This window comes from Musca domestica, unplaced genomic scaffold (genome assembly GCF_030504385.1).
Source record: "Musca domestica strain aabys unplaced genomic scaffold, Musca_domestica.polishedcontigs.V.1.1 1, whole genome shotgun sequence".
NCBI lineage: Eukaryota > Metazoa > Arthropoda > Insecta > Diptera > Muscidae > Musca > Musca domestica.
In genome coordinates, this window is record NW_026712114.1 from 24,610,043 (window position 1) to 24,634,274 (window position 24,232).

At 32.2% G+C, this 24,232-nt stretch overlaps 2 protein-coding genes across 3 annotated transcripts in view; one reads left to right on the forward strand and one right to left on the reverse strand.

Moving 5' to 3' along the window:
- Positions 1–24,232, forward strand: part of LOC101900138 (cubilin) — a 225,946-nt gene that overhangs the window by 156,412 nt on the left and 45,302 nt on the right. The gene's annotated exons all lie outside the window — the stretch shown is intronic.
- LOC101898478 (probable cytochrome P450 9f2) lies at positions 52–20,403 on the reverse strand. Its single transcript, XM_005180050.4, has 4 exons — positions 20,074–20,403; positions 3,607–4,114; positions 466–1,120; positions 52–398 (listed from the first exon to the last, which is right to left on the reverse strand). The coding sequence occupies exons 1-4, from the start codon at positions 20,274–20,276 to the stop codon at positions 229–231; spliced, it is 1,536 nt and encodes a 511-aa protein (XP_005180107.1). The 5' UTR covers positions 20,277–20,403; the 3' UTR covers positions 52–228.

Below are 24,232 nucleotides of genomic sequence, written 5' to 3' on the forward strand. Positions count from 1 at the left end.
CAGCTTTCATAATCTACGGAGTGTTTACCGTAATTATTTTTTGTGTGCAAATTTTTTATATGAAAACAATTAACAAATTTTATTTAACTTCATTAAAAAAATACAAAGTAATTTTAATACACACAGAATTTTTAAATACATAATTATCTAAAGGACTTGCTATATAGGCAACTTAAATTAAATAATTTCATTTAAAAAATAAAAGGAATTTTAAAATTAAAATCCCCACTACTTTGATCTGCTAATGAATTTAATCCAGAAGCCGTCTTTGGGGGACAACTGAAAACCGGCAGGATTTAATTTCATGGGAATGCAACTCTTTTTGGCGGGTTCAAATTTGAAGTCTCTCAATAAATAGTAAATCAAGACTTTGGTTTCCAACAAGGCAAAGCGGGAACCTGAAATAAGCAATAAATTTTATTTAATTAAATTTCCATTTTTTCATTCAAAAATCAATCGTCTTACCAATACAATTACGGGGTCCCACACCAAACGGCATATAGGCAAAAGGATGGATTTTATCCTTGTTCTCTTCACTAAATCTCTCCGGATCGAATTTTTCGGGATTTTCAAAATATTTCGGATCATGATGGAAGCCCACCACGGGAATCCACAGGGAATCACCTTTCTTCAATTCCAGTTTTGTACCATCATCCAAATCATAGGTGACATCTTTGTTGCAAACTCGATCAATGGCAATGGCACCGGGCCATTTGCGCAAACACTCCTGCACCACCATGTCCATGTAACGCATACCCATTAAAGCCTCATAGCTTAGTTGTTTACCCTCCAGTTGTTCTTCAACCTCCTGAATTTCTTCATAGAGTTTTTCCTGTACCTCGGGATTTTCCATTAACTCATGTGAGGTGAGACAGGTGAGGGCGGCCGAGGTTTCAAAGCCGGCAAAGAAGAATAGGAAACATTGGCCCACAATATCGACATCACTCCATTCACGATTTGAAGCTTTGTCCTGGCCCTTTAACATGCCACGTGACTCCATCAACATATTAATCATATCGGGACGTACAATGTTATGTTCCTGGCGATATTTCATGGCATCCAACACCAAACGCATAAAGTAATCGGTGTCCTTTTTGTCAAATAATTCCATATCCAGGAGCTGGAAAGAATTATAAAATGAATAAAAATTACTTTCGAAATTTTGGCTTTTTTAAAAATATTTTTTTATGTTTTAAAACTATTTCTTCAATATATATGTATAAGTGTGGATTTTTTAAAAATATTTTTTCAAGCTTTACTTATAAGCGTGGATTTTTTAAAAATATTTTTTCAAGCTTTACTCATAAGCGTGGATTTTTTAAAAACATATTTTCAAGCTTTACTTATAAGTGTGGATTTTTTAAAAATATTTTTTCAAGCTTTACTTATAAGCGTGGATTTTTTAAAAATATTTTTTCAAGCTTTACTCATAAGCGTGGATTTTTTAAAAATATATCTTCAAGCTTAACTTATAAGCGTGGATTTTTTAAAAATATATTTTCAAGCTTTACTCATAAGCGTGGATTTTTTAAAAACATTTTTTTTCAAGCTTTGCTTATAAGCGTGGATTTTTTAAAAATATTTTTTCAAGCTTTACTTACAAGCGTGGATTTTTTAAAAATATTTTTTCAAGCTTTACTTATAAGTGTGGATTTTTTAAAAACTTTTTTTCAAGCTTTACTTATAAGTGTGGATTTTTTAAAACTTTTTTTTCAAGCTTTGCTTATAAGCGTGGATTTTTTAAAATATTTTTTCAAACTTTACTTATAAGCGTGGATTTTTTAAAAATATTTTTTCAAACTTTACTTACAAGCGTGGATTTTTTAAAAATATTTTTTCAAGCTTTACTTATAAGCGTGGATTTTTTAAAAATATTTTCCAAGCTTTACTTATAAGCATGGATTTTTTAAAAATATTTTTTCAAGTTTTACTTATAAGCGTGAATTTTTAAAAAATATTTTTTTAAGCTTTACTTATAAGAGTGGATGTTTTAAAAATATTTTTTAAAGCTTTACTTATAAGCGTGGATTTTTTAAAAATATTTTTTCAAACTTTACTTATAAGCGTGGATTTTTTAAAAATATTGTTTCAAACTTTACTTATAAGCGTAGATTTTTTAAAAATATTTTTTCAAACTTTACTTATAAGTGTAGATTTTTTAAAAATATTTTTTCAAACTTTACTTATAAGCGTGGATTTTTTAAAAATATTTTTTCAAACTTTACTTATAAGCGTGCATTTTTTAAAAATATTATTTCAAGCTTTACTTATAAGCGTGCATTTTTTAAAAATATTTTTTCAAGCTTTACTTATAAGCGTGCATTTTTTAAAAATATTTTTTCAAGCTTTACTTATAAGCGTGCATTTTTTAAAAATATTATTTCAAGCTTTACTTATAAGCGTGCATTTTTTAAAAATATTATTTCAAGCTTTACTTATAAGCGTGCATTTTTTAAAAATATTATTTCAAGCTTTACTTATAAGCGTGCATTTTTTAAAAATATTTTTTCAAGCTTTACTTATAAGCATGGATTTTTTAAAAATATTTTTTCAAGCTTTACTTATTAATCTCGAATATTTTTGCCCTACACCACATAGTGATAAGGTATTATATCTTTGTGGATTTTTTAAAAATTTTTTTAACTCTCTACTTATTGGCGTGGATTTAAAAAAAAAAATATATTGAATTTTTTTAAGAATGGGTCTGAGTCACAATTTGTATTACTTTCGCCGATATTGAAGATAATTGAACGCAAAATAATCTGATGCAATCTAACCAATTTATTTCATTGACATACCCAGATTATTTTGGGTAGTTATGTCCTCTTAAAAATGATTAGAAAATTTATGGGGTTTTTCAAACACTTGTTCTGTTTCGAGTATATCTCTTGACAACAAATATCAGTAAAATGATAAGAGGTGGTTCCTTAAAAAAACCAAAATAATGCCAATGATTATTATTATAATCAGTTCAATCAAAAAATCGATATGGGGTTTCCACAGGGTACTCAATTATTAATAATTTGGGGGCGTTTCGAAAAATGAACACCATTCACACAATGCATGTACACAATTCGTGCAATGAATTAAATATTCTTTTTGCGTCCAATACCAAGATGATATGAATATTTTTGTCAATATTAAAATACTCTCTTCTGCCAGTAGCCCCTATTTCTAGATTTATACACTAACCCAGTCATTAAATGACCGATATTCATAGAAAGTATGTACACTGTTCATACATTGTATGAAAAATATGCATGAAATGCACAATTTTCTCTCTTTCGATTTTTTACTCAATATTTTCGATTTTTTCTAATTTTATAGACTAACCCAGTCATCAAATGACCGATATTCATGGAAAGTATGTACACTGTTCAAACAATTTATGAAAATTATGAATGGAATGCACAATTTCCACTCCTTTGGTTTTTTCTCAATTTTTTTCGATTTTCGAATATTTTTCTTGAGAGAATCCACCTCTTCTAAGTTTTTTAAAAAAATAATTCATTAAATGGACCCAGTTTATATAATACAGGGTCAGTATTCATACAATATATGAGCACCATTCATGCAATGAATAAAGATTTACAAACATATGCTTACCTTCATAATCTTCTTGAAATTGGCATACATCAGGAATTTCAAATTCTGCAAAAATGTAAAGGTGGTAACTTTTTTGCCCATCTTATAGAATTCATTATCCATTTCCTTATACGAATCCACTTGCAGGCCAAATGCAGTCGAGGCAATAATATCATTGGTAAAGCGGGTTATGAAATCTTTCACCTCCAATTCCAAACCTTCGGCGGTGAAAACGCTCGATTGTTTCTTAACATGTGCCAACGTATGCTGCGCCACTTCGTTCATCAGCTGGAACATGGAACGCATTTTACTGCCGGTAAAAGCAGGACTCAATGTGCTGCGCATATCTTTCCATTTCGAATCTTTCATCATGAAAAGTGAAGCAGCAAACAAATTTTTACCATCCTCATCGCCGAAAATCGAACGATGATTTACGAAATGATCGAAATCTTTGATGGCAATTTGCTTGACCAAATCGGGGTCACGCACCAGGAACATGGGCTGGCGTTGATCGAAAATGCCATAGATTCTGAAAGTAAAAAATATAATCATATTAAATACATAATAATAAAATAATAATAATAAATATAAGACAAGTAAAAAAGCTGCAAGTACGGCCCTGAATACCCTCCACAATTTAGAAAGAATTTGGCAATTTTCAAAATAAATAAAATCCGTTAAAAATTCTGTTAAAATCATAAAAATACCAAATGTAGCCGTTATATGAGGGTCTATACGACTACATGGACCTGCATAGGCAACTTCTGTCATAAGCTATTACAGTATTCAAATGCGAAACTTGAAAAAATCGGTAAATAATGTTGCTAAAATCATCAAAATACCGAATATAAGGAGGTACTATTATATGGCGGCTATGCTAAAACGTGGACCTGTAGACACAATTTTTTGTCGTAGGCTGTAGTATTCATTACGAACTTCAAATACCAAATTTGAAACATTTCCGGTAAATAATGTCGCTAAAATCGTCAAAATACCGAATATCGGGAGGTACCGTTATATGAGGGCTGCACGAAGATGTGGACCTCCTCACACAATTTTCTGTCATAGGCTTTAGTATCCATTACGAACTTCAAATACCAAATTTGAAACAATTCCGGTAAATAATGTTGCTAAAATCATCAAATAACCGAATATCGGGAGATACCGTTATATGGGGGCTATACGAAGACATAGACCTACACAGACAATTTTCTGTCATAGCTTGTGGTATCAATTGCGAACCTCAAATACCAAATTTGAAACACTTCGGGTGAATAATGTCGCTAAAATCATCAAAATACCGATTACCGGGATGGGGGCTATACGAAGACATGGATTTGCACAGACAATTTTCTGTCATAGGCTGTGGTATCCGTTGCTAATTTTAAATAATGTCGCTAAAATCATCAAAACTTCGAATATCGGGAGGTACCGTTATATGGGGAAGACGTGGATCTGCACAGCAAATTTTCTGTCTTAGGCTGTAGTATCCATTATAAACTTCAAATACCGAATTTAAAAAAATTCCTGTGAATAATGTCGCTAAAATCTTTAAAATAGCGAATATCGAGAGGTACCGTTATATGGGGGCTATACGAAGACGTGTCTCATTTTCAATACCAAAAGTCCTGCAGACATAATATACATTTGAGTAAAATTTTATTAACTTAATTAATTTTAATTTTATGCTGATCAGGAATATATATACTTTGTAGGATCTAAAATGTATATTTCGAGGTGTTACAGACGGAATGGCAAACTTAATATACCCTCCATACTATGGTGGAGGGTACAAAAATAGCAAAAAGCCAATTTTCTATTTTTTTTTCTCATTTTCAAAATTAGGGGTCATTTTGCTGTATTTAAAAAAAGTTAATTTTGTTATACATTTGGTTTTAGGCATTTGGAAAACTTGTCTGTGAATTGCCCATATATTTATGAGTGTAAAGAACATTTCCTTTCTCTCTTTCAACGAGAGAACGAAACGCGTTGTAAACAAATAATATTTATATTACTTTGTTTTTATACCCTACACCACAAGGTGGTCAGGGTATTATGTCTTTGTGCATTTGTTTGTAACAGGCAGAAGGAAACGGGATAGTCCCATAGTTCCTTTTGATGATCTGCATAGAATCACATTCTGAGTCGATTTATGCATGTCCGTCCGTCCGTCCGTCCGTCCGTCCGTCCGTCCGTCTGTCCATGTATTTTTGTAAACAAAGTACAGGTCGCATTTATTGCCCGATCCAGATGAAATTTTGCAAAGGTCTTTTGTTTGGCCTAAGGACGAACCCTATTGAAATTGGAGATAATCGGTCAAAATTTGGATATAGCTCCCATATATATCTTCGTCCGATTTGACTTTTATTGTGCACCAAACGTGTAATATCAGCCCGAATTGTATGGAATTTTGCACATACACCCATATTAGGCCTGAAAATATGTATGCCAAATTTGATCGAAATCGGTTCAGATATAGCTATAGCTCCCATATACATTGTTCATCCGATTTGTTATTTTTGTCCACCGCCACCGTAATATGCACTATGCAACAACAATATTTGGGGAAATATATCAAATACAGCTCAGAAATACATTTGCTAACTTTTATCGAGATCGGTTCAGATTTGGATATAGCTCCCATATATAACATCGTCCGATTTACCTTTTATTGTGCACCAAACGTCTAATATTTGTCCAAATGGGATGGAATTTGGCACTTACGACCGAATTGAGTCTAGTAGCTAGTATGTCAAATTTGGTTCAGATCGGTTCAGATATAGTTATAGCTTCCATATATATTATTCATCCGATTTGTTATATTTGGTACCTACAACCGTAATATGCACTCTGTAACAACGATATTCAGGGAAATATATCAAATACAGCTCAGAAATATCTTTGCCAAAGTTTATCGAGATCGGTTCAGATTTGGATATAACTCCCATATATATCTTTATCCGATTTCAAATTAATTGTGCACCAAATGGGCAATACAATTCCGAATTTAGTCCTTTGAACTTTAAATTATAATTATAATCATAGCGTGTATGATTGAATTCTCCCATAGAAACTTTTAATTGTTATGTGGAGCTCTACTTAATTAGCAAAGTGGTGTAGGGTATCATAAAGTCGGCGCCGCCCGACTTTAAGACTTTCTTTACTGGTTTTTTTTTTTGCTGCGTCTATTTCCCTCGACCTTGCCCCTGAATATGAGTGTGAGTAATTAATTTTCAACTAAGTATTGAATTATTATTATTCAAACAGCCGTTGAACTTGTAGAATCGTCAACCCGTAATAGATGCTGTGTGCCGGTTCACGTTTATTAACCGCAATTATTTTATTATTATTTTTTTATAATAACAAACAACACAAGCAAATTTATTAATTATAATAAGCATTTCAAAAATTAAAAATTTTAAAATATGTCAACTGTAACAGAAACAGCAAATGAACCCCAAATAAAATTCCATAGTTATTGGCAAGTAGTTATTAAAGAAATAGAAAAACCCCTGATTTTTTGGTGGAAACTCTTTAAAAAAAATCAAAAATCCTGGAAGTTTAACCAGGAAATCCTTAATATAATTTAAAGACCCTAAATTTCTTTTTATTAAAAACTAGCTGACCCTGTCCGCGTTGCCGGCCAGTAGTTTTAGTCTATTATGCATATTTGTCAAAGCATAGTTATTCAAAGATATGAATGTTATAAATGTTCACGTACTGGTCGATTAGTTTTTAATTTTTAGTCAAATGAGCAGTAATTTGGAATTTACTGTACTTTGTGCACCTCATAATTGAGGGCTAATAGATTTAAGAATAGCCAAAGTTAATTACTTTTTTAAACCCATTAGCACCTCAGATTGTGCATTAGAGTCCTCATAAGTCCCCCTAACCATGTCGGTCTGTTTGTCCGCCAAAAGGTGGACTTGAGGCGGTACTATTACATGGAGAAAATTCTAAAATTTGTAGATATGTTGAAATTTTTGTGTAAGATTTTCACCCCCAAATACACATTTTTAGCCGAATCCTTTCAAATAAGGTAAAATGCGAAACATCGATGACAAATAGAGGCCAAATCGAAAATATAGCAGAACAACATAGCATGTCAAACTGAAAAAAATCACGTGATTTAAATAAGTAAAAATAGTTTTATCCACCTCATAATTGAGGTCAGACTGATTTCAGAATAGTCAAATATAATTACTATTTCACACCCATTACCGTAATATGGGAACTAATTTTTTTTGTCATTTAAATTGTAAATTGGAGACCCCATATAGTCCATATTTTTCATCATAGTATAATTCAATGGCGATTCAACAAATATTCGGTCCCGTGCTACTTTCTTATATTTGTAATTTGTTCATGTTTTCACAATTTATTTCATATAGATGTATATTCCAAATCTACGTTCCCAACCAATATTCTCTGGGGGGTTACAAATTTAATGGAATATAAATTTTTCTTTTCTGACCACACATTAGATGTGAAAGTGGACTTGGGGATACTCCAATGTAGGGACTTTACATGAATAAATTTCTATGTATCTTAAATGTTCAGGAAGAATTTTTGGAAGGATAGCAATCCTTTTCTTACTAAAAGTCCCATTCGCTCTACTATTTTGCACCCTTTATATTTGGTATTTTACTGATTGTACTCCCAAAAATTTTTGCATTTTGAGCTCTCATTGGACGGATTATTGACACATGAAAGAAGTAGGGTCACACTTTGAAATAAGCCCCATTAGTCTTTTTCGGCCATTTTTGTTTGATTAAATGTCTGCGCATCTTCCAGCTGAATCACGATGTAGGCCCTGGAGTTGAAAGGTAGATGTCAGTTACCATCGTATTTCGCACTTATTTCATTTTTTTAGTGAAAAATTGTATATAGTGAAAAATTGTATATAGTGAAAAATTATTCTTTATTTTGTTCACAAAAAAACCACTGAATTCAATATGATAATACAAATTGAAAAAAAATTGACAAAAGAAGAATAACAAATTGAAAAAATCTTCAACTTGTTTGCTGATTTTTTACAGCAACTGTTTAAAGATCCTTACAAAGTTTGTCAATAGAATGTACTTTTATTTTAAAATTCAATTCCATTGAAAATTTTTTCGATATTTTCCCGTTTTGAGAATTGTTGCAATGAGATCTCTTTTTTGTGATTTATTTAACGATTTTGAAAAAGTAATTATCTTTTAACTTTGGTGTGACCGCATTAAATTATTTCAGTATCATCTATTCCGTTTCGCCACCACATAATTCGGTACTACACTTCCATGTAACCCGCCATCAATTTCAGTTCTCAAGAAATCAAGTCAATTAAATAAATTGGTATTAATATTCGAATTCAAAAATAAAATAAAAAAACACTACAAATGTACATTAGAAAAAAGTAAGTCAAAATGGAAAAAATCATGCAAAATAAAACATTACTATTGTACATTTCAAAAGTCAAAATGAAAATGTTAACATATCACATTTTTACCCGATTTTTTTGGATATTATCCTTTTCGGAAAAGAGACAATTCCGAATTTGTATGAATCATTAAAATCAGTTCAGCGGTTCTTAAGTTATAAGCGTAGTAACTAACACAACTTTCATTTATATATATAGATACACAGTTTTTGGTAATTAGGTGTTTCAAAATATTTTTCATTAAAAAATCCACAAGCTTTGCTAATAAGGTCCTTAAAATTTTTTTGCTAAAAATCCAAGTTTCCTTGAAAAGAGATTCTTAAAAAGAATGGAGATTCAACAAAACTAGATTTTAGAAATATATTTCCTTTATGATCCAGCGTTCCATCAAGATATTCTTTAAAAACGACCATTTTCGGTAGGGAATTACAAATCTGCGGTTTCGGAAAGTATTTGTTTCCAGATTTTTTTCTTCCAAATTCCACTATTTCAAATTAGTTTTCCTAATTGTTCACCATCTCTGATGAGGAGATACTTTAAAAATTCACTATATTTGATTGGAGGTTCTTTAAAATATATTCTAAAAATATCTACGACTCTTGGTGATGAAGTCTTTTAATATTTTTATACCCTCCACCATAGTATGGAGGGTATACTATGTTTGTCATTCCGTTTGTAGCACCACGAAATATATTTTCTAGACCCCTCAAACTACATATATTCTTGATCAGCATAAAATTCTATGTCGATTTAGCGATGTTCGTCCGTCCGTCTGTGGAAATCCCTCTAACTTCCGAACGAATTGAAGTAGGATGATAAAAAAGTCTGCAGGACTTTTGGTATTGAAAATGGGAGATATATAAGTCCACGTTTTGTTTTGATGATTTTGAGCTACATTATTCACCTAATTTTTTTCAAATTTCGTACTTGTACTTCGTAGTGGATACTAAAGCCTGTGACATACAATTATCTATACAGGTCCAGGTCTTCGCATAGCCCACTTATATCGGTAACTCCCTATATTCGGTGTTTTGATGATTTTAGCTACATTATTCACAGGAACGGTTTCAAATTTCGTATTTGAACTTTGTAACGAGTACTGCAACCTGTGACAGAAAATTGTCTATGCAGGTCCAGGTTTTCGTTTATCCCTCATATATCGATATCACAGGAAATGTTTACAATTTCGTATTTGAAGTTCCTTATGGATACTACAACCAATAACAGAAACTTGTCTATGCAGGTCCACGTCTCCGTATACCACATATATGATGGCACCTCCCTTTAATCGATATTTTGATTATATAAGCGACATTATTCACTGAAATAACTTCAAATTTCGTATTGAAAATTTGGCAATGGGTAGTACAGCCTACGACTGAAAATTGTCGTATGCGGTTCCCCGTCTTCTTATAGCACTCATATAACGTTACCTTCCGATGTTCGGCATTTTTATGATTTTAGCAGAGTTATTCACCGGAATTGTTTAAAATTTTGTATTTAAGTTCAGAATCGGTTCTAAAGCCAATAAGAAAAAATTACTTATGAAGGACCACATCTTCGAGAGGTATTTTCTACGAAATTTTTTAAATATTTCAAGAATTCTTAAAAATTATGGAGGGTATTAGAAATTCAGTTGAAGATTGGTCAACGTTTAGGCATTGCCCCCGTCTAACGGTCAGAGCCATAATTGAGTCATTTTTCTTTTTTCGAAAATGAGCAAAGAGTGGATGTTATGTTGTGAGACCATATTGAACGAAATTTTGTTCACAAAAATTGAAGAGGAATATATTGCCAGTATATGGTTTCATCATAACGGCGGTACGTTCTACGAAGATACAATCGATTTCCAAGAAAAAAAATATTTCACGGACCCTTTATGAGGTTATTATACTCACATCCTCCGTCTTTTCCATACCGTTTTTTCTTGCTTTTAATATTTTTTTAAGACCACAGATCTGTAGACATTTCGCAAATTAGAAGATGGCGCCTAAAATTTGTATTTCTTAGTAAACAATGTATGCAAATTTTATTAATGCATACGACATACCTTTAAACATATGTATGTATGGATCAGAATATAAAAATCCACGAGCAATTAATAATGATGCAATTGCACCCTCTATTCTGAACAATATACATTTTTTAATTACTTCCATTAATTCTGTTTTCATTCCGTTTGTAAAAAAGCTATGTACATCATTCGTTCACTTGCACTTTGTTCGGAGCTTTTTTGAGAACTACGCAGTATTGTTGATAAAAATGAAAACAAACAAAGCTGGAAAAGCTTAAACAAATGGGTGGGTGTGTGACATTTGAATTCAACACGTGCTTACGTTGTGCACTCTATAACATGGCATGGAAGGGGATTCAAAAATTTGAAATATAGCATTGATATCATGCTTAAGTGTTCCATACAACATTTTTAAATTACTGAGATATGAGAGAATTCTAAGGTGACCGGAATAAGCGTACTGATATTTTGGTCAGTTTTCCAAAATCTGCTACAATATTGTAGATATTAACGTCGGTAGGCTACATTTGAAAGGGTTTTCAGTTATTAATAAATAATATAAATATGCATTTCGAAACTCAGAATATTATTCTTTGAATTCCAATTAAGAATCCAAGAGATCAATCCTGAGAATAAAAATTAGCTTATTTTTCTAAAATCTCTAAACTTCAACAAAGTCAAACGCCGTAGTTTTTATTTTTAAATTTTACTGAATGAAAGCAAAAAGTGTTGGAATAGCATCAAATTTTAGAATAAGTTTAGATTTTTTCGAATTGGTTACCTTTGGCACGAATTATTTTCTTCAAACGGCCAATGAGACATTCAGTTGGCATTATCATTTAAAAGTATTTATTAAATAATTATCATTAATACTTTTCCTGCTTTGAATAAACAGAAAATAATATTTACAAAGTAGCAATAATTAAATATTTCTAATAACGTAATAATGTAATGGACATTACAAAAATCTGCCGGTCATTCTGAGTTGTAATATTTAAAGTAGTATTTGTAAAATTGCATTTATTTAATACCTACGTACTTGTAAATAAGTAAATAATATTTCCCAATAATAAAGAGATGAAGGAAATTAATATTAGAAAAAATCCACTGGGAATGCAAACAATAGAAGTTGATATTTCTATCAACAAAAAATTAAAAAAAAAATAGTGATTTTAGAAAAATGCATTCCTATCGGAAAAGTAGAAAAAAGTTAAACGATTTTTTTCAATTTGTTGATAAAAAAATAAGATAGAAATTGACCAATCGCCTAATATCAAAACAATCTACATACATATGTATGCATGTACATATGTAGAGCACTGTCAACCATTGTTTAAGTAGCCTTATCAAATTTATTATTAATTTATTTATCTTTGTTTTCATAGGTCTTTAAACGATAACACCTGTAATGATTAATGACAAGTGGACTTCGTAGATGTTTTTTTTTTTTAATTTTATTTTTTATTTATTAAACTTCTTCAGGAAGATAAGCGAATTTATTATTCTATTATTTACAAAAAAATGTTTTTGACTTACTGGGCCACAAAAAATTAGGTTTTTGTAGGTTATCTTAGTGTGATCTTTTAGATTTCAGATTCCATATTTTTTAGATTTTGAATCTTATATTTTTCATGAACTTCAGTTTAATAGTTTTTTTTTTATTTTTTTTTTATTGAAATCGAGGTTTTTATAAAAAAAACATATTTTTTCATTATCTATTATGAAGCCATAATTGTAGATATTTTAATTTTATTTTTTGATCAATGTAGCTAAAAACTTGGATATTTTAAACGCAAATCTGAATTGCAAGCATGGAATAAAAAAATATATTTTTAAAACGTCATCTGATATAAATGAGGATTTTTTAGGAGGATTTTTTTTTTTTTTTTTTTTGATTTTTTTTTATTTCTTGGTCCAGCCATAAACGAGTATTTTTAAAAAGAAATTTCAAGGCACAAAGTTGGATTTTTAAGAAGGTTTTGTTCAACTAAGGGTGTTTCAAAAATACTTTTCCTGGGGCCATCTGTTCTAAAAATTAGGGTTTTTAGAATACCTTTTTTCTAGGACACATGTGATCTACAAATGTGACTTTTTGGAAAAAAAAACTCCCACAAACAACTGAGCTACAAACGTGGATTTTTTTAAGAATATTCTTTTTATCTGATATTTTAACGGAGATTTAAAAAGAATATCCTCTCTAGGCAGAACTGAACATCAAACGTGGGTTTCAAAAGAATATCCATTCAAGCCGAATCAGAGCTTCAAAAGTGGATTTCAAAAGAATATCCTTTCAAGGCAAATCTGAGCTTCAAACGTGGATCCTTTCAAGGCAATCCTAAAACAATATTCTTTCAAGGCAATCCTGAACTCCAACCGTGGATTTTAAAGGAATATCCTTTCAAGGCAAATCTGGCCTTAAAACGCGGATCTAAAAAAATATGCTTTAAGGCAATTTTAAGCTGCAGACGTTGATTTAAATAATGGTTAATGTGTTTTACAAAAATTTTCTCGGGATTAATATCAGCAATATTGCCAAATACGCGATACTCTAAGAAATATTATCTCAAAACAAGTAAAAAAGCTGTAAGTTGACAATTTTCAAAAAATAAAATCCTTTCAAAATTCTGTTAAAATCTTAAAAATACCAAATGTAGCCGTTATATTAGGGTCTATATGACGACGTGGACCTGCATAGGTGACTTTTGGCATAAGCCAATACAATATTCAAATGCAAAACATTAAAAAAATATCGGTGAATAATGTAGTTATATCATCAAAATAGCGAATATAGTGAGGTACCATTATATAGGGCTATAGCGAAACGTGGACTTGCACAGATAATTTTCTGTCCATTACGCACTACAAATACCAAACTTGAAACAATTCCGGTGGATAATGACGCTAAAATCATCAAAATTCCGTAAAGCGGGATATAATACTATATGGGGGCTATACGAAGACGTGGACCTGCACAGACAATTTTCTGTTTTAGGCTGTAGCATCTTTTGCGAACTTCAAATACCAAATGTAAAACAATTCCGGTTAATAATGTCGCTAAAATCATCAAAATGAGTATAGGGAGGTACCATTGTATGGGCGTCATACCAAATCGCGGACCTACATAACACATTTTCAATGCCAAAAGTCCTACAGACATAATATACATTTGAGTAAAATTTTATCAACCTTCTTCATTTCGTTCGGAAGCTAGAGTGATTTCCACAGACGGACGGACATCACTAAATCGACATAGAATTTTATACTGTTCAGAATAAAAATGTATGTTTCGAGGTGTTACAAACGGCTATACAAGTGTCGGTTATTTATAGCTCTAGTTTCATAATCCACTGATTTTTCCGGTTTTCCTTTTTTGTTAATAATCCCATTAATTAAATATTTTATTAAAAATGTTCAATCAAATGAACCCTATTTCGACATATCACAAAATGGATACAGTTTGATATTTTCAAATCTCTTCAAAAAATTTCAATAATATTATTTGAATTTCAAATGATTATAAATTAATATTTTGAATTTTTTGCACCTATTAAAATTTAAATTCAGGTTTTGAATTAAAAAAAAAATAAGAAAATTCGCCAATTTTTGACTGTTTGAGACTATGGAGAAAAACAATCAGGTATTTTCATCAAATTTCAGGTATTTTAAAGAAAACAATGTGGTATAATTAAAAAAATACATTTTCTTGAAAAGAGTTTTAAGTAACTAACAACATCTTTTCAGCATTAAATTTAAAATATTTTCAATCGTTTCAATATTTAATCACTTAATGAGCGATTAAAAGCATTTCTGCAAATGATTTGTCGTTGATAGCATTTGGGCGCCACAGCAATAACTTAAACTAAAAATTATTTTAAAATATTTGTTTCGGTTATTGTTATTTTATTTCAATTGTTTTTATAAATTAACTATATGGCTGATATGTTTAAATGAGACAAATTCAGGTCAGAGGTCCTAATGATAAGAATTTCTTACTTTGTTTGTCCAATTTAGACATCTTATTTAATTTAATATTAAGATTTTACTGATTGATTTTTTAACGCAACGCACTTTAATAAAATAGGCGCAAAACCCCCATCCCATGTGTACAAAAGTGATATGAATAAGATTTAAAAAGATTAGCATTTTATTTACAATTTGAATACCAAGTGATTCTGCCGGTTGTGACAGGTGATAAGTCTGACAAGTTAAGTATTCAATATAAAAACGGGGGTTATTTAATAGGAGGAGGAGAAGTAATGAGAAGATTTTAATTTGTTTGCTCATCTCTCTTTTCTCACTTTTATTTTCTCATGAAATGTTAATTATCTCTCTGAAATTATTGTTCAAGCATAATGTGAAAGGTACGTTTCGTTGGATGTTGGGTATGCAAGATTTTCTAAAATTGGGAAAAATGTCTGGAAATTTATATTTTTTTCGAATTCATAAGGCATTTTATCCATCCATGCACGTTGCTGTAATAAAAAACAAAGTCTTTGCCAAAGTCAGACGTTGTTTAATTGCTCTCCCCTAAACTCGCTCTCAATTTCTGGCCACCTATGATTTTCACATTCTTTATTTTGAAACTTCAACCCTAAATTTTGCGCGCATCTCGATATTTGCTTTATATTTTTGAAGGTGTCCAAATAAACAATATTAATAAAAGTAACGAACTGAATTGACTAGACGTGGTGCCGCTTTTACTATTTTATTTTTAGAAGAACCCATATAAAAATCTATAATAAAAACTATCAACCGTAATGAAATTATTCAATTGTTTTAAACGACTTCAAAGTACCCACATACACATTGTCTTCCATGTATTCCAGTATCTAAACAATTTTCAAATTTATTAACCGTTGTCCGTTGCTAATAATCTTGAAAATTTAATAAATTTGTTATTGAAGACATTTCACGCAGGCAGGCAAGATGGGGGATATGCATGTGCACAAAATTGCAAAATCAAGAAACAAAAACATCGGGCGTGTGTCGTTACAATGACCCTCAATGTGATATGGAATAGAAAATACATTTCGACGACGTTACAAACAAAGTTCATGTTCAAGGTTGTTTATTACTTAAATGTATGAATGTAACCTAGTATAGACGGGATGGCGCCATTTCGAATTTGATATCAACTCAAACTGGACTAAAGTCATGAAAATATTAAAAAATCTGCCGGAGGGATCTAGATAAAATGTATGACATAATATCTGGAAAAGTCTGAGATTTTATATTGGAACAACATTTGGATGAGCCAGGCTTAAAAATGGATAGGAAGCTTTGCATTTATAAGCTTTGCATTTTATAAGCCTTATATTACGTTAAATTTGTACCCGTGGTAGGAGAGATACCAGAAAGAGTGGTTCGTTCTATCCTCTTGGTATAAATATTATTACCCTCTTGGTATAAATATTAGGATATGCGAAATGTTAAGATCTCTCATTTCACATTTTATGCGAGTTATGATTATTTAAAGTTTGAGCCCTTTTTAGGGAAGATACAATAAGGAGCGGGTCGATATTATACATTTTCGCACCTGACCTAGCACAGAAACTGATGATTATTAAAATTTGCAAATTTTCAGCAAAATCGAATGATCCTTACTCCTTCTTTGAGGTAAATTGTTTTCTTTGACAATTTTGAACTCCATCTATGTTCGTCAATAATATTATGGTGTACGAAGTTTGACCGAAATCGGATCGGATACGCGCTTCAAACAGACAGATAGGCGGACATGGTTAAATCGACTCCAAATGTCCTGAAACGGATTTCGTCCGGAGAGACCTTGGATAAAATGGTGTATACAATATGTAGCTATAAGGCTGAGGGAATAAAAATGACTTTGAGTTCGGCCGAGACGATTTTTTATATCATCCACAATGTGAATTTGACTTATTGCCAACTCTGTTCACTTCAAAGGTTGATTTGTATGAAAATTCCGGCAAAAAATAGCCGTTATTCGAATATTTTTGAAAAAAGGAGGAGCTCATCGAAATTTGAAAGAACAGCCTCTTCTGTTGGAAATTACAGCTAAATCGTAAATGGTACCATTATATATGTGCACATATAGGCATGTGAACAGATATAGTCCATTTAAAAAAAAAAAATCATTTCAGGAGCACTGCGCATGTTAAAATCAAAAAATTAGAATTTTCAAGAATGATTATACTGGCGGACGGACATCGTTAAATGGACCTAGAATTGTATGCTAATAACAAATATGTATATACACATTATGGGGTCTCAGACGAATATTTCGAGGTGTTACAAACGGAACGACAAAATTGGTATGCCCTCCATCTAATGGAGGATCCTTCAAGGCCCATATTTGAGGATGCAGAGTCTTCGGCAATTACAATTTTATATTGTTATCAAAAAGAAGCCAAAGCGCTACTTGTTCTAAAATGTTTAGTAAATTGGCACCACCGCCATCCCAGAAATCTCCCAAGCAATATAATACCCGATCGATAGGCTAATTCAAACTTAGGTTGGTTTTTATCCTTTTTATTTTTTATGTTGGGCGCCATTTTGCAAAAAAAAAAACAGATTTCAGATGTTATGACACCAACCCCCCCCCCCCCTTTTTTTGTTCTTTAAATTCCACCTTGGCCTAATACGAGTACATGTTACCCTTTTATTATCTTTAATTTTTGATACATTGGGCGCCAATCACAATATCGAAATTGCGAAGAAAATCTCGCCATCTATTAACATTCTTAAGCATTTTTAACTTTCAATGTAAAGTACCCCACTTTTATAATTATCCTTTGAAATAGTTTTCTTCGAAATAAAAAGTCTGTTAAATATATTTTTCACTTTTTTAACCAAAACGGCCACTTCTTGCTTTTGCCTTTGATCAAAATCCACACCATCGGCTTTTTAATGTATGTTTTCTCCGTCCCAAATGCAGCATTGTTTGTTCCAGCATTGTTCAAGCGTATACCCAACCAAATTCGTTCAGCGGAAGGATAAAACTTATATTCTTTCACATCTTTCAAAATGAGCACTAGTTTAAAAAGAATATCGTATATGGCGGGCCCTGTATAAGGATCCAATTTTGATTATAAATTTACTCCCTGAATGACACTTGGCGCAAATATTTTGTAATAAAGAATATAGGCGTATAATATAAAGAACCAAGAATGCATTGTTTTCCATTGGGCGCCATTTTACAACGTTTCAGCCTGGAAATATCAATTTGTTTTTTTATTGGGCGCCATTCGACTCCAAGTTTTTGGAATAAATTTCCAGACATGATTTGAAACATTTGATTTTAAATTTCCCTACTGAATGTGCAAGCCTTCACTTGTGCGCCAATATTATGTAGTGAGGATTTAAGGCTACCAACTATTATTCGTTATGTTCAACATTCAGTATATTTAATAGAGAATGCTTTGTTTTGCATTGGGCGCCATTTTACAACGTTTCAGCCTGGAAATATCAGTTTGCGGTTTTATTGGGCACCATTTGTAATTCGGAATGGGTTCTTGCTCGGTTGGCAGAACATGGTATATATAGGTCAACTTTTTGGTATAGCCCCCATATAACGGTACTTTCCGATATTCGGTATTTTCATGATTTTTTGCCACAATTTTTCCATGGATTTGTCTAAAAATTGGTATTTGTAGGTCATAGTGGGTTCTAGCTCCTGTTGTGAAACATTTTATTTTAATAGTCCCCATATGACAGTATCTCCCGATATTCGGTATATTGATGATTTTTGACACCATTTTTCTAGGATTTGTCCAAAAATAGGTATTTGTAGCTCCTGTGGCGGAACTTTATATATATGTATAGGTCCAGGTTTTCGTATAACCCCACACACATTTTTCCACGGATTTCTCTAAAATGGGTTCTAGCTCCGGTGGCGGAACATAGTATATATAGGCCTACGTTTTGGTATATCCCCCATATAACGGTACTTTCCGACAATTTTTCACGGATTCAGGCATTTGTAGCTCCTGTGGCGAAACATAGTATATATATGTCCACGTTTACATATAGCCCCCACATTATGGTACCTCCGGATATTAAGTATTTTGATGATTTTTGCCACAATTTTTCCCCGGACTTGTCTTAAAATTGGTATTTGTAGTTCGCAATGGGTTCTACCTCCGACGGCAGAACATTGCATATTTAGGTCCACGTTTTCCTATAGAACACATATAACGAAATCCACCGATATTCGGTATTTTGCAGAGTATTAAAAGTTCGGTCCGGCCTAACTTAATATTTTTTTACTTGTTTTTTTTTTTTTTTTTTTTGTTTTTCTTTTTTGGACGCCTTTCAACCCCAATTCTTTGGAATAACTCTCCAGATATCATAGAATTTAATTATTGATTTAAAATAATCCCATAGATATTGGTTTTTATTCTATTTTCAATTATTCTGAATGTGAAAGAGAAGTATGCCTGCCATTGGGCGCCATACACTAACATTTAAACTTTAAAATGACCATTGAATGCGTTGAATACAACATTTAAAATATAAAACCGATATATTTTTAAGATTGTCCCCCGGTGGGAGCTTTCCAATCGCAAGAGGATAGTTAGTTCCAGCACAAGTTTGAACTGTCATTTATTCTATTAAAGCCCTCGCACGTTTGGCGCCAGTTCTAATATTGAAATTGTAAGCAAGAGGAAATACGCTTGTAATCTTTAGGACTCACTGAAATTGGATTTTTTGGGACGAAAAACAATGCAGATTCTGCATTCGTACTGTATTTAAAATATCTCTAGACGTAAAAATATATATATTTTTATGATAGTTCTATCATTTTATTGTAAATCCAAGTTTACTTATAAAATCCTGTTAATGAGGATTTAATATTTTTTTATTTTATTTATTCATTTTTTTTTAAAGTGTTAACTATATCCCAAATGCAAATTATGCACCGAATTGGACATATATTTAACCCTGATATTGGACATCTATTTATTTTTAATGCACTTGAATTTCATTCCAGTGTTCGTTGTTGATTATAGTTCATTATATAATCTTTCAGAATATAAACTTTAAAATGTATTCCTAAAAAATCGTTTTCAACACTTACTTTCCATCGTATTGATTATAGATCTCTATGAAAATATTGAACATGGATTTGCGACGCAACACCATTTCCATGAAATTGCCAAACAACGGAACCGGTTTGGCATAGGGTATACCGCGTTTTTTAAAGAAATCATAATTGGCGGTCGACCAGCGATACAGCAGATATAGAACCACCGACAACAGAATCACAAATTCCACCCACATTTTGGTTTTTTAAATTGTTTTGAATTTATTGTTTACAAGCTTCGTTTTTAACACACAATTTTAAGTTTTATTTTTTAAAACGCCGTTTTCGGTTACGATCGCTTGACCGTTGTCTCTCAAACTGAAGCTGAAACTTGTTGATAGCAGTTATTTAAGCACAGAGACGAACACAAAAGCTAAACAAGCGATGGTGGCTCTCAGTGAAGCGAGTATTTTGTTTTTTTGATTGCCGGCAGCTGGATTTAATCAGTGGCGTGCGGGTGTGTTTTTGAGCTTGTTTTTACTTTTGCCTTTGCGTTTATCTTTCGAACGCCACACGAAGAAAGCTTTTTTTTCAACTGTATTGCCTGGTCTTTTGTTTTCATATTTCGTTAATCAATTTCAAAAAGATGATGAAAGGACTTTAATTAAATATTGAAATTTAAAAAGTTTTCATGGAACTGGTATATGGATGTTATACCAAAAGGGGGTATCGGGGGCTGGTTCATACAAAAACAAGTACAAGAGGCATTAAGTTTGGAGCGACGAAAACTTGACTTAAAATCGATGATAAATATATATACATATATATATATATATATATATATATATATATATATATATATATATATATATATATATATATATATTTTTTTTTTTTTTTTTTTTTTTTTTTTTGAGAACCAAAATATGATTTGGATGTAAATTGGGGCAGAAACCTCCAAACTACCGAAAATCAAGAAGATTTTCAACAACATCGTAGGGGGAACTTTAAAGCCTGTACAACATTTCGAGTTGTTGATTTTGTACAGTACATTTTGTTATGTACAGTATCAATACTATTAAGCACCAAAGGGTAAACTTATCTCTCGATTGCACCTAGTGAAGATTGTTTATCTTTCGTACGCCACACACAAAGCCAAAAGCTTTTTCACTATCTTCCCTTGCATTTTGTTTATTTCGTTAATCGATTTCTAAATGATGAAAATATTGAAATGTTTTACATCAATATTGAAATACAGATATTATGAAACTTTTCTAGGGTGGCAATAAGAAAGTATTATCTACTATATCGTTGAAAAACTTGATAATGTTCTTAGATGTTAATTGATACCCACTTAGCCCACTTAGATATGCCGAATTCACTTGATATTGCTAAAATATGCCAAATCGCACTAAGGACTTTAGACCCTCCATGTCCCTTTAAACGTGGACACAATAACTGGCGAATGGAATATCCGATTTGGTCTAAACCTGATCCACTCTTACATTGTTACAAAACGTATATCGATTTTGATGATGGCTATAATCGACCCAAAACTACTGGTACCTTCCCTAAGCAGTTCAAAATCCAATATAGGACACCAGCTGATGCCGGTGCGCTTCGCAACACCTTTTGATTTTATATACATTCAAAGTTTGTTCTTGGGATAATTTGATATACGGGGTGATATAAAAAAACACTGCAACAAAGTCAAACGCCATAATTTTTACATTTTTTTATACCTTGAGCCATATGGCTAGAGAGGGTATATATCATTTGGTACGGCCCAAAACGTGCCTAGTCGAAATAACGGTCTTAGACCCTAGGTCTCTTTGGACCAAATCCGTTTCAAGATGTTTGGAGTCGATCTAGCGATGTCCGTCCGTCTGTCTAACTGGTGCGCACGATATCTCTCGAAGGTAGTACCCGATTTGGTCCAAACTTGGTACATCGTAATATTTTTGTCAAACTTAGATCGCCTAACGGTTTTAGACCGTTTGGACCAACCGACTAGGCACGTTTTGGCCGTATCAAATGATATATACCCTCTGTAGCCATATGGCTGAGGGTATAAAAATGGTAGAGATCGGACAACTTCTTCTAGTACCTCCCCCACAAAGGGTCAACGCTTAATAACCAAGACGATCATAAAAATTAAAATAAGCATCCGATTGTGCTTCAGGTACCTCCCCCACAAAGAGTCGCGAAATTAACATTCGATTCCATCCAAACTTGCTACATGACAACATTTCCATGAGCGCAAGATCCGTTATAAAAATTGTAGAGATCGGAGCATTTCTTCTGGTACCTCCCCCAAAAAGGGTTCAAGATTTTGGCATAACAAAACGCTCAAAGAAAGCGAATTAAGCATCCAACTCTCTTCAAATTTCACACCTACAAACATTTCTGCTAATGCAAGATGTGTTGTGAAGATGATATATATCTGCGAAACCCTTCTGGTACCTCACTCACAAAGGGTCGAAATTTCTAGTACTTATACCTGTCATAACATGCGATACAAGTCGGTGATTCTATACAACTTGCTATATCTAAATATTTCTCTTAACGCCAAATCTGATATGAATATGTAATGTATCGGAATTTATGATTTTGTATAAAATTGGACATGAGTGTCAGATTTACTTCAACATACATTTATATGTATTGGAAAAATTGAATATGTCGGTCCGCTACATATGGCCACACGCATATTTCCACATTTTTCAAAAATATGCACATCTCCCATATGAAGTATAGGAAGTAGTCGATATAGTCCAAATCTGGCACGTTGTAATATTTATATAAGTCTTAGGTCAATATTTTTTTTGTCAATATTGGCCAACTGCTTCGGAACCTTTCCCATAAAGGGTCAACAGTCCTTGGGCCAAACAAAAATTGTTTGGAAAATTTCATCTCAATCGGATAATAAATGCGACCTTCATTATGCCCACAAAAATAGATGGACAGAAGGACGGACTGAAATGCATAAATCGACTCAGAAAGTGATTCTATGAAGATCCTCAAAAGTAACTATGGGTCCATCTCGCTTCCTTAGTCATATTACAAACAAATGACACAAACAGACATAATGCCCTTATTTGGTGTAGGGTAGAAAAATTAGGAAATATAATTTTTTCCTATTTTTTGACAAGATTTATTTATTTATTTTTATTATACCCTACAACACTATGTGTTGGGGGTATTATAAGTTTGATTGGGCCAAAAATTATGTAACACCTCGAAATATTGTTTTCCCATATAGGAAAGTATAAATGGATCTTCCTATCTCGCCGAGCTGAGTTGATCTAGCTATGTATGTCCGTCCGTCCGTCTGTCCATGTTAATTTGTAATCACTCTACAGGTCGCAATTATGGTCCGATCTTCACGAAATTTAGAATGGAGGTGCGGGGTGAGTCAGAATAGAACCCTATTTCTTTTGGAGATGATCAAATAATATTTAGGGGTTGAAATGGACCAAAAACTGAAAAATTTCATGATTTTGCAGTTGCTCTACAGGACGCAATTATGGAGCAAACAAAGCGGAAGTTAGCATAGGGCTAGAGCTTCAGGCTGGGCAGAAGCCTTCCAATTTTGGTGGTCATCGGGTAATATTTAGTGGGTGAAATAGACCATAACATTTCTGTTAAATAAAAGTCAAATTTTCCATTAAACCGCGAATATTTTTAATCCCGGCGAAATCCCAAATAGACGAACAGGTCAATTCTGACCGTTACATAGATTCTGATAGTAAAAATATCGGATATATATAGCGAAATATGTACAATGTATATATACAAAGGAAGGGGATGTTAGCTAGAATGCTTATATCTCAAGAGTGGCTGGACAGATTTTGACAAATTTGGTCAATTCAGAATGCCCTCTTGGCATAAAAGAAAAAAACCTAGAAAAATCGCATAAAAATATGCCAATAATGTTGTAAATGTAGATTTTGTGACATTTTTTTAGTTTTTCATATTTTTTATCGCATGCGATTTTTTCAATTTGACTTATAATATTGAATTATAATATTGAATAATAATTCTAATATTTTTTCACCTTACAACACAGGTTGGGGTTATTATATACAGATTGCAATTATCGTCCGATCCTCACGAAAATCTTCACATTTTAGACCCAGAAGGGCTAGGCCCATTTTTTTCAAAGATATCCGCAATATATCTAGGGGTTGAAATGGACCAACAAATAAAAATG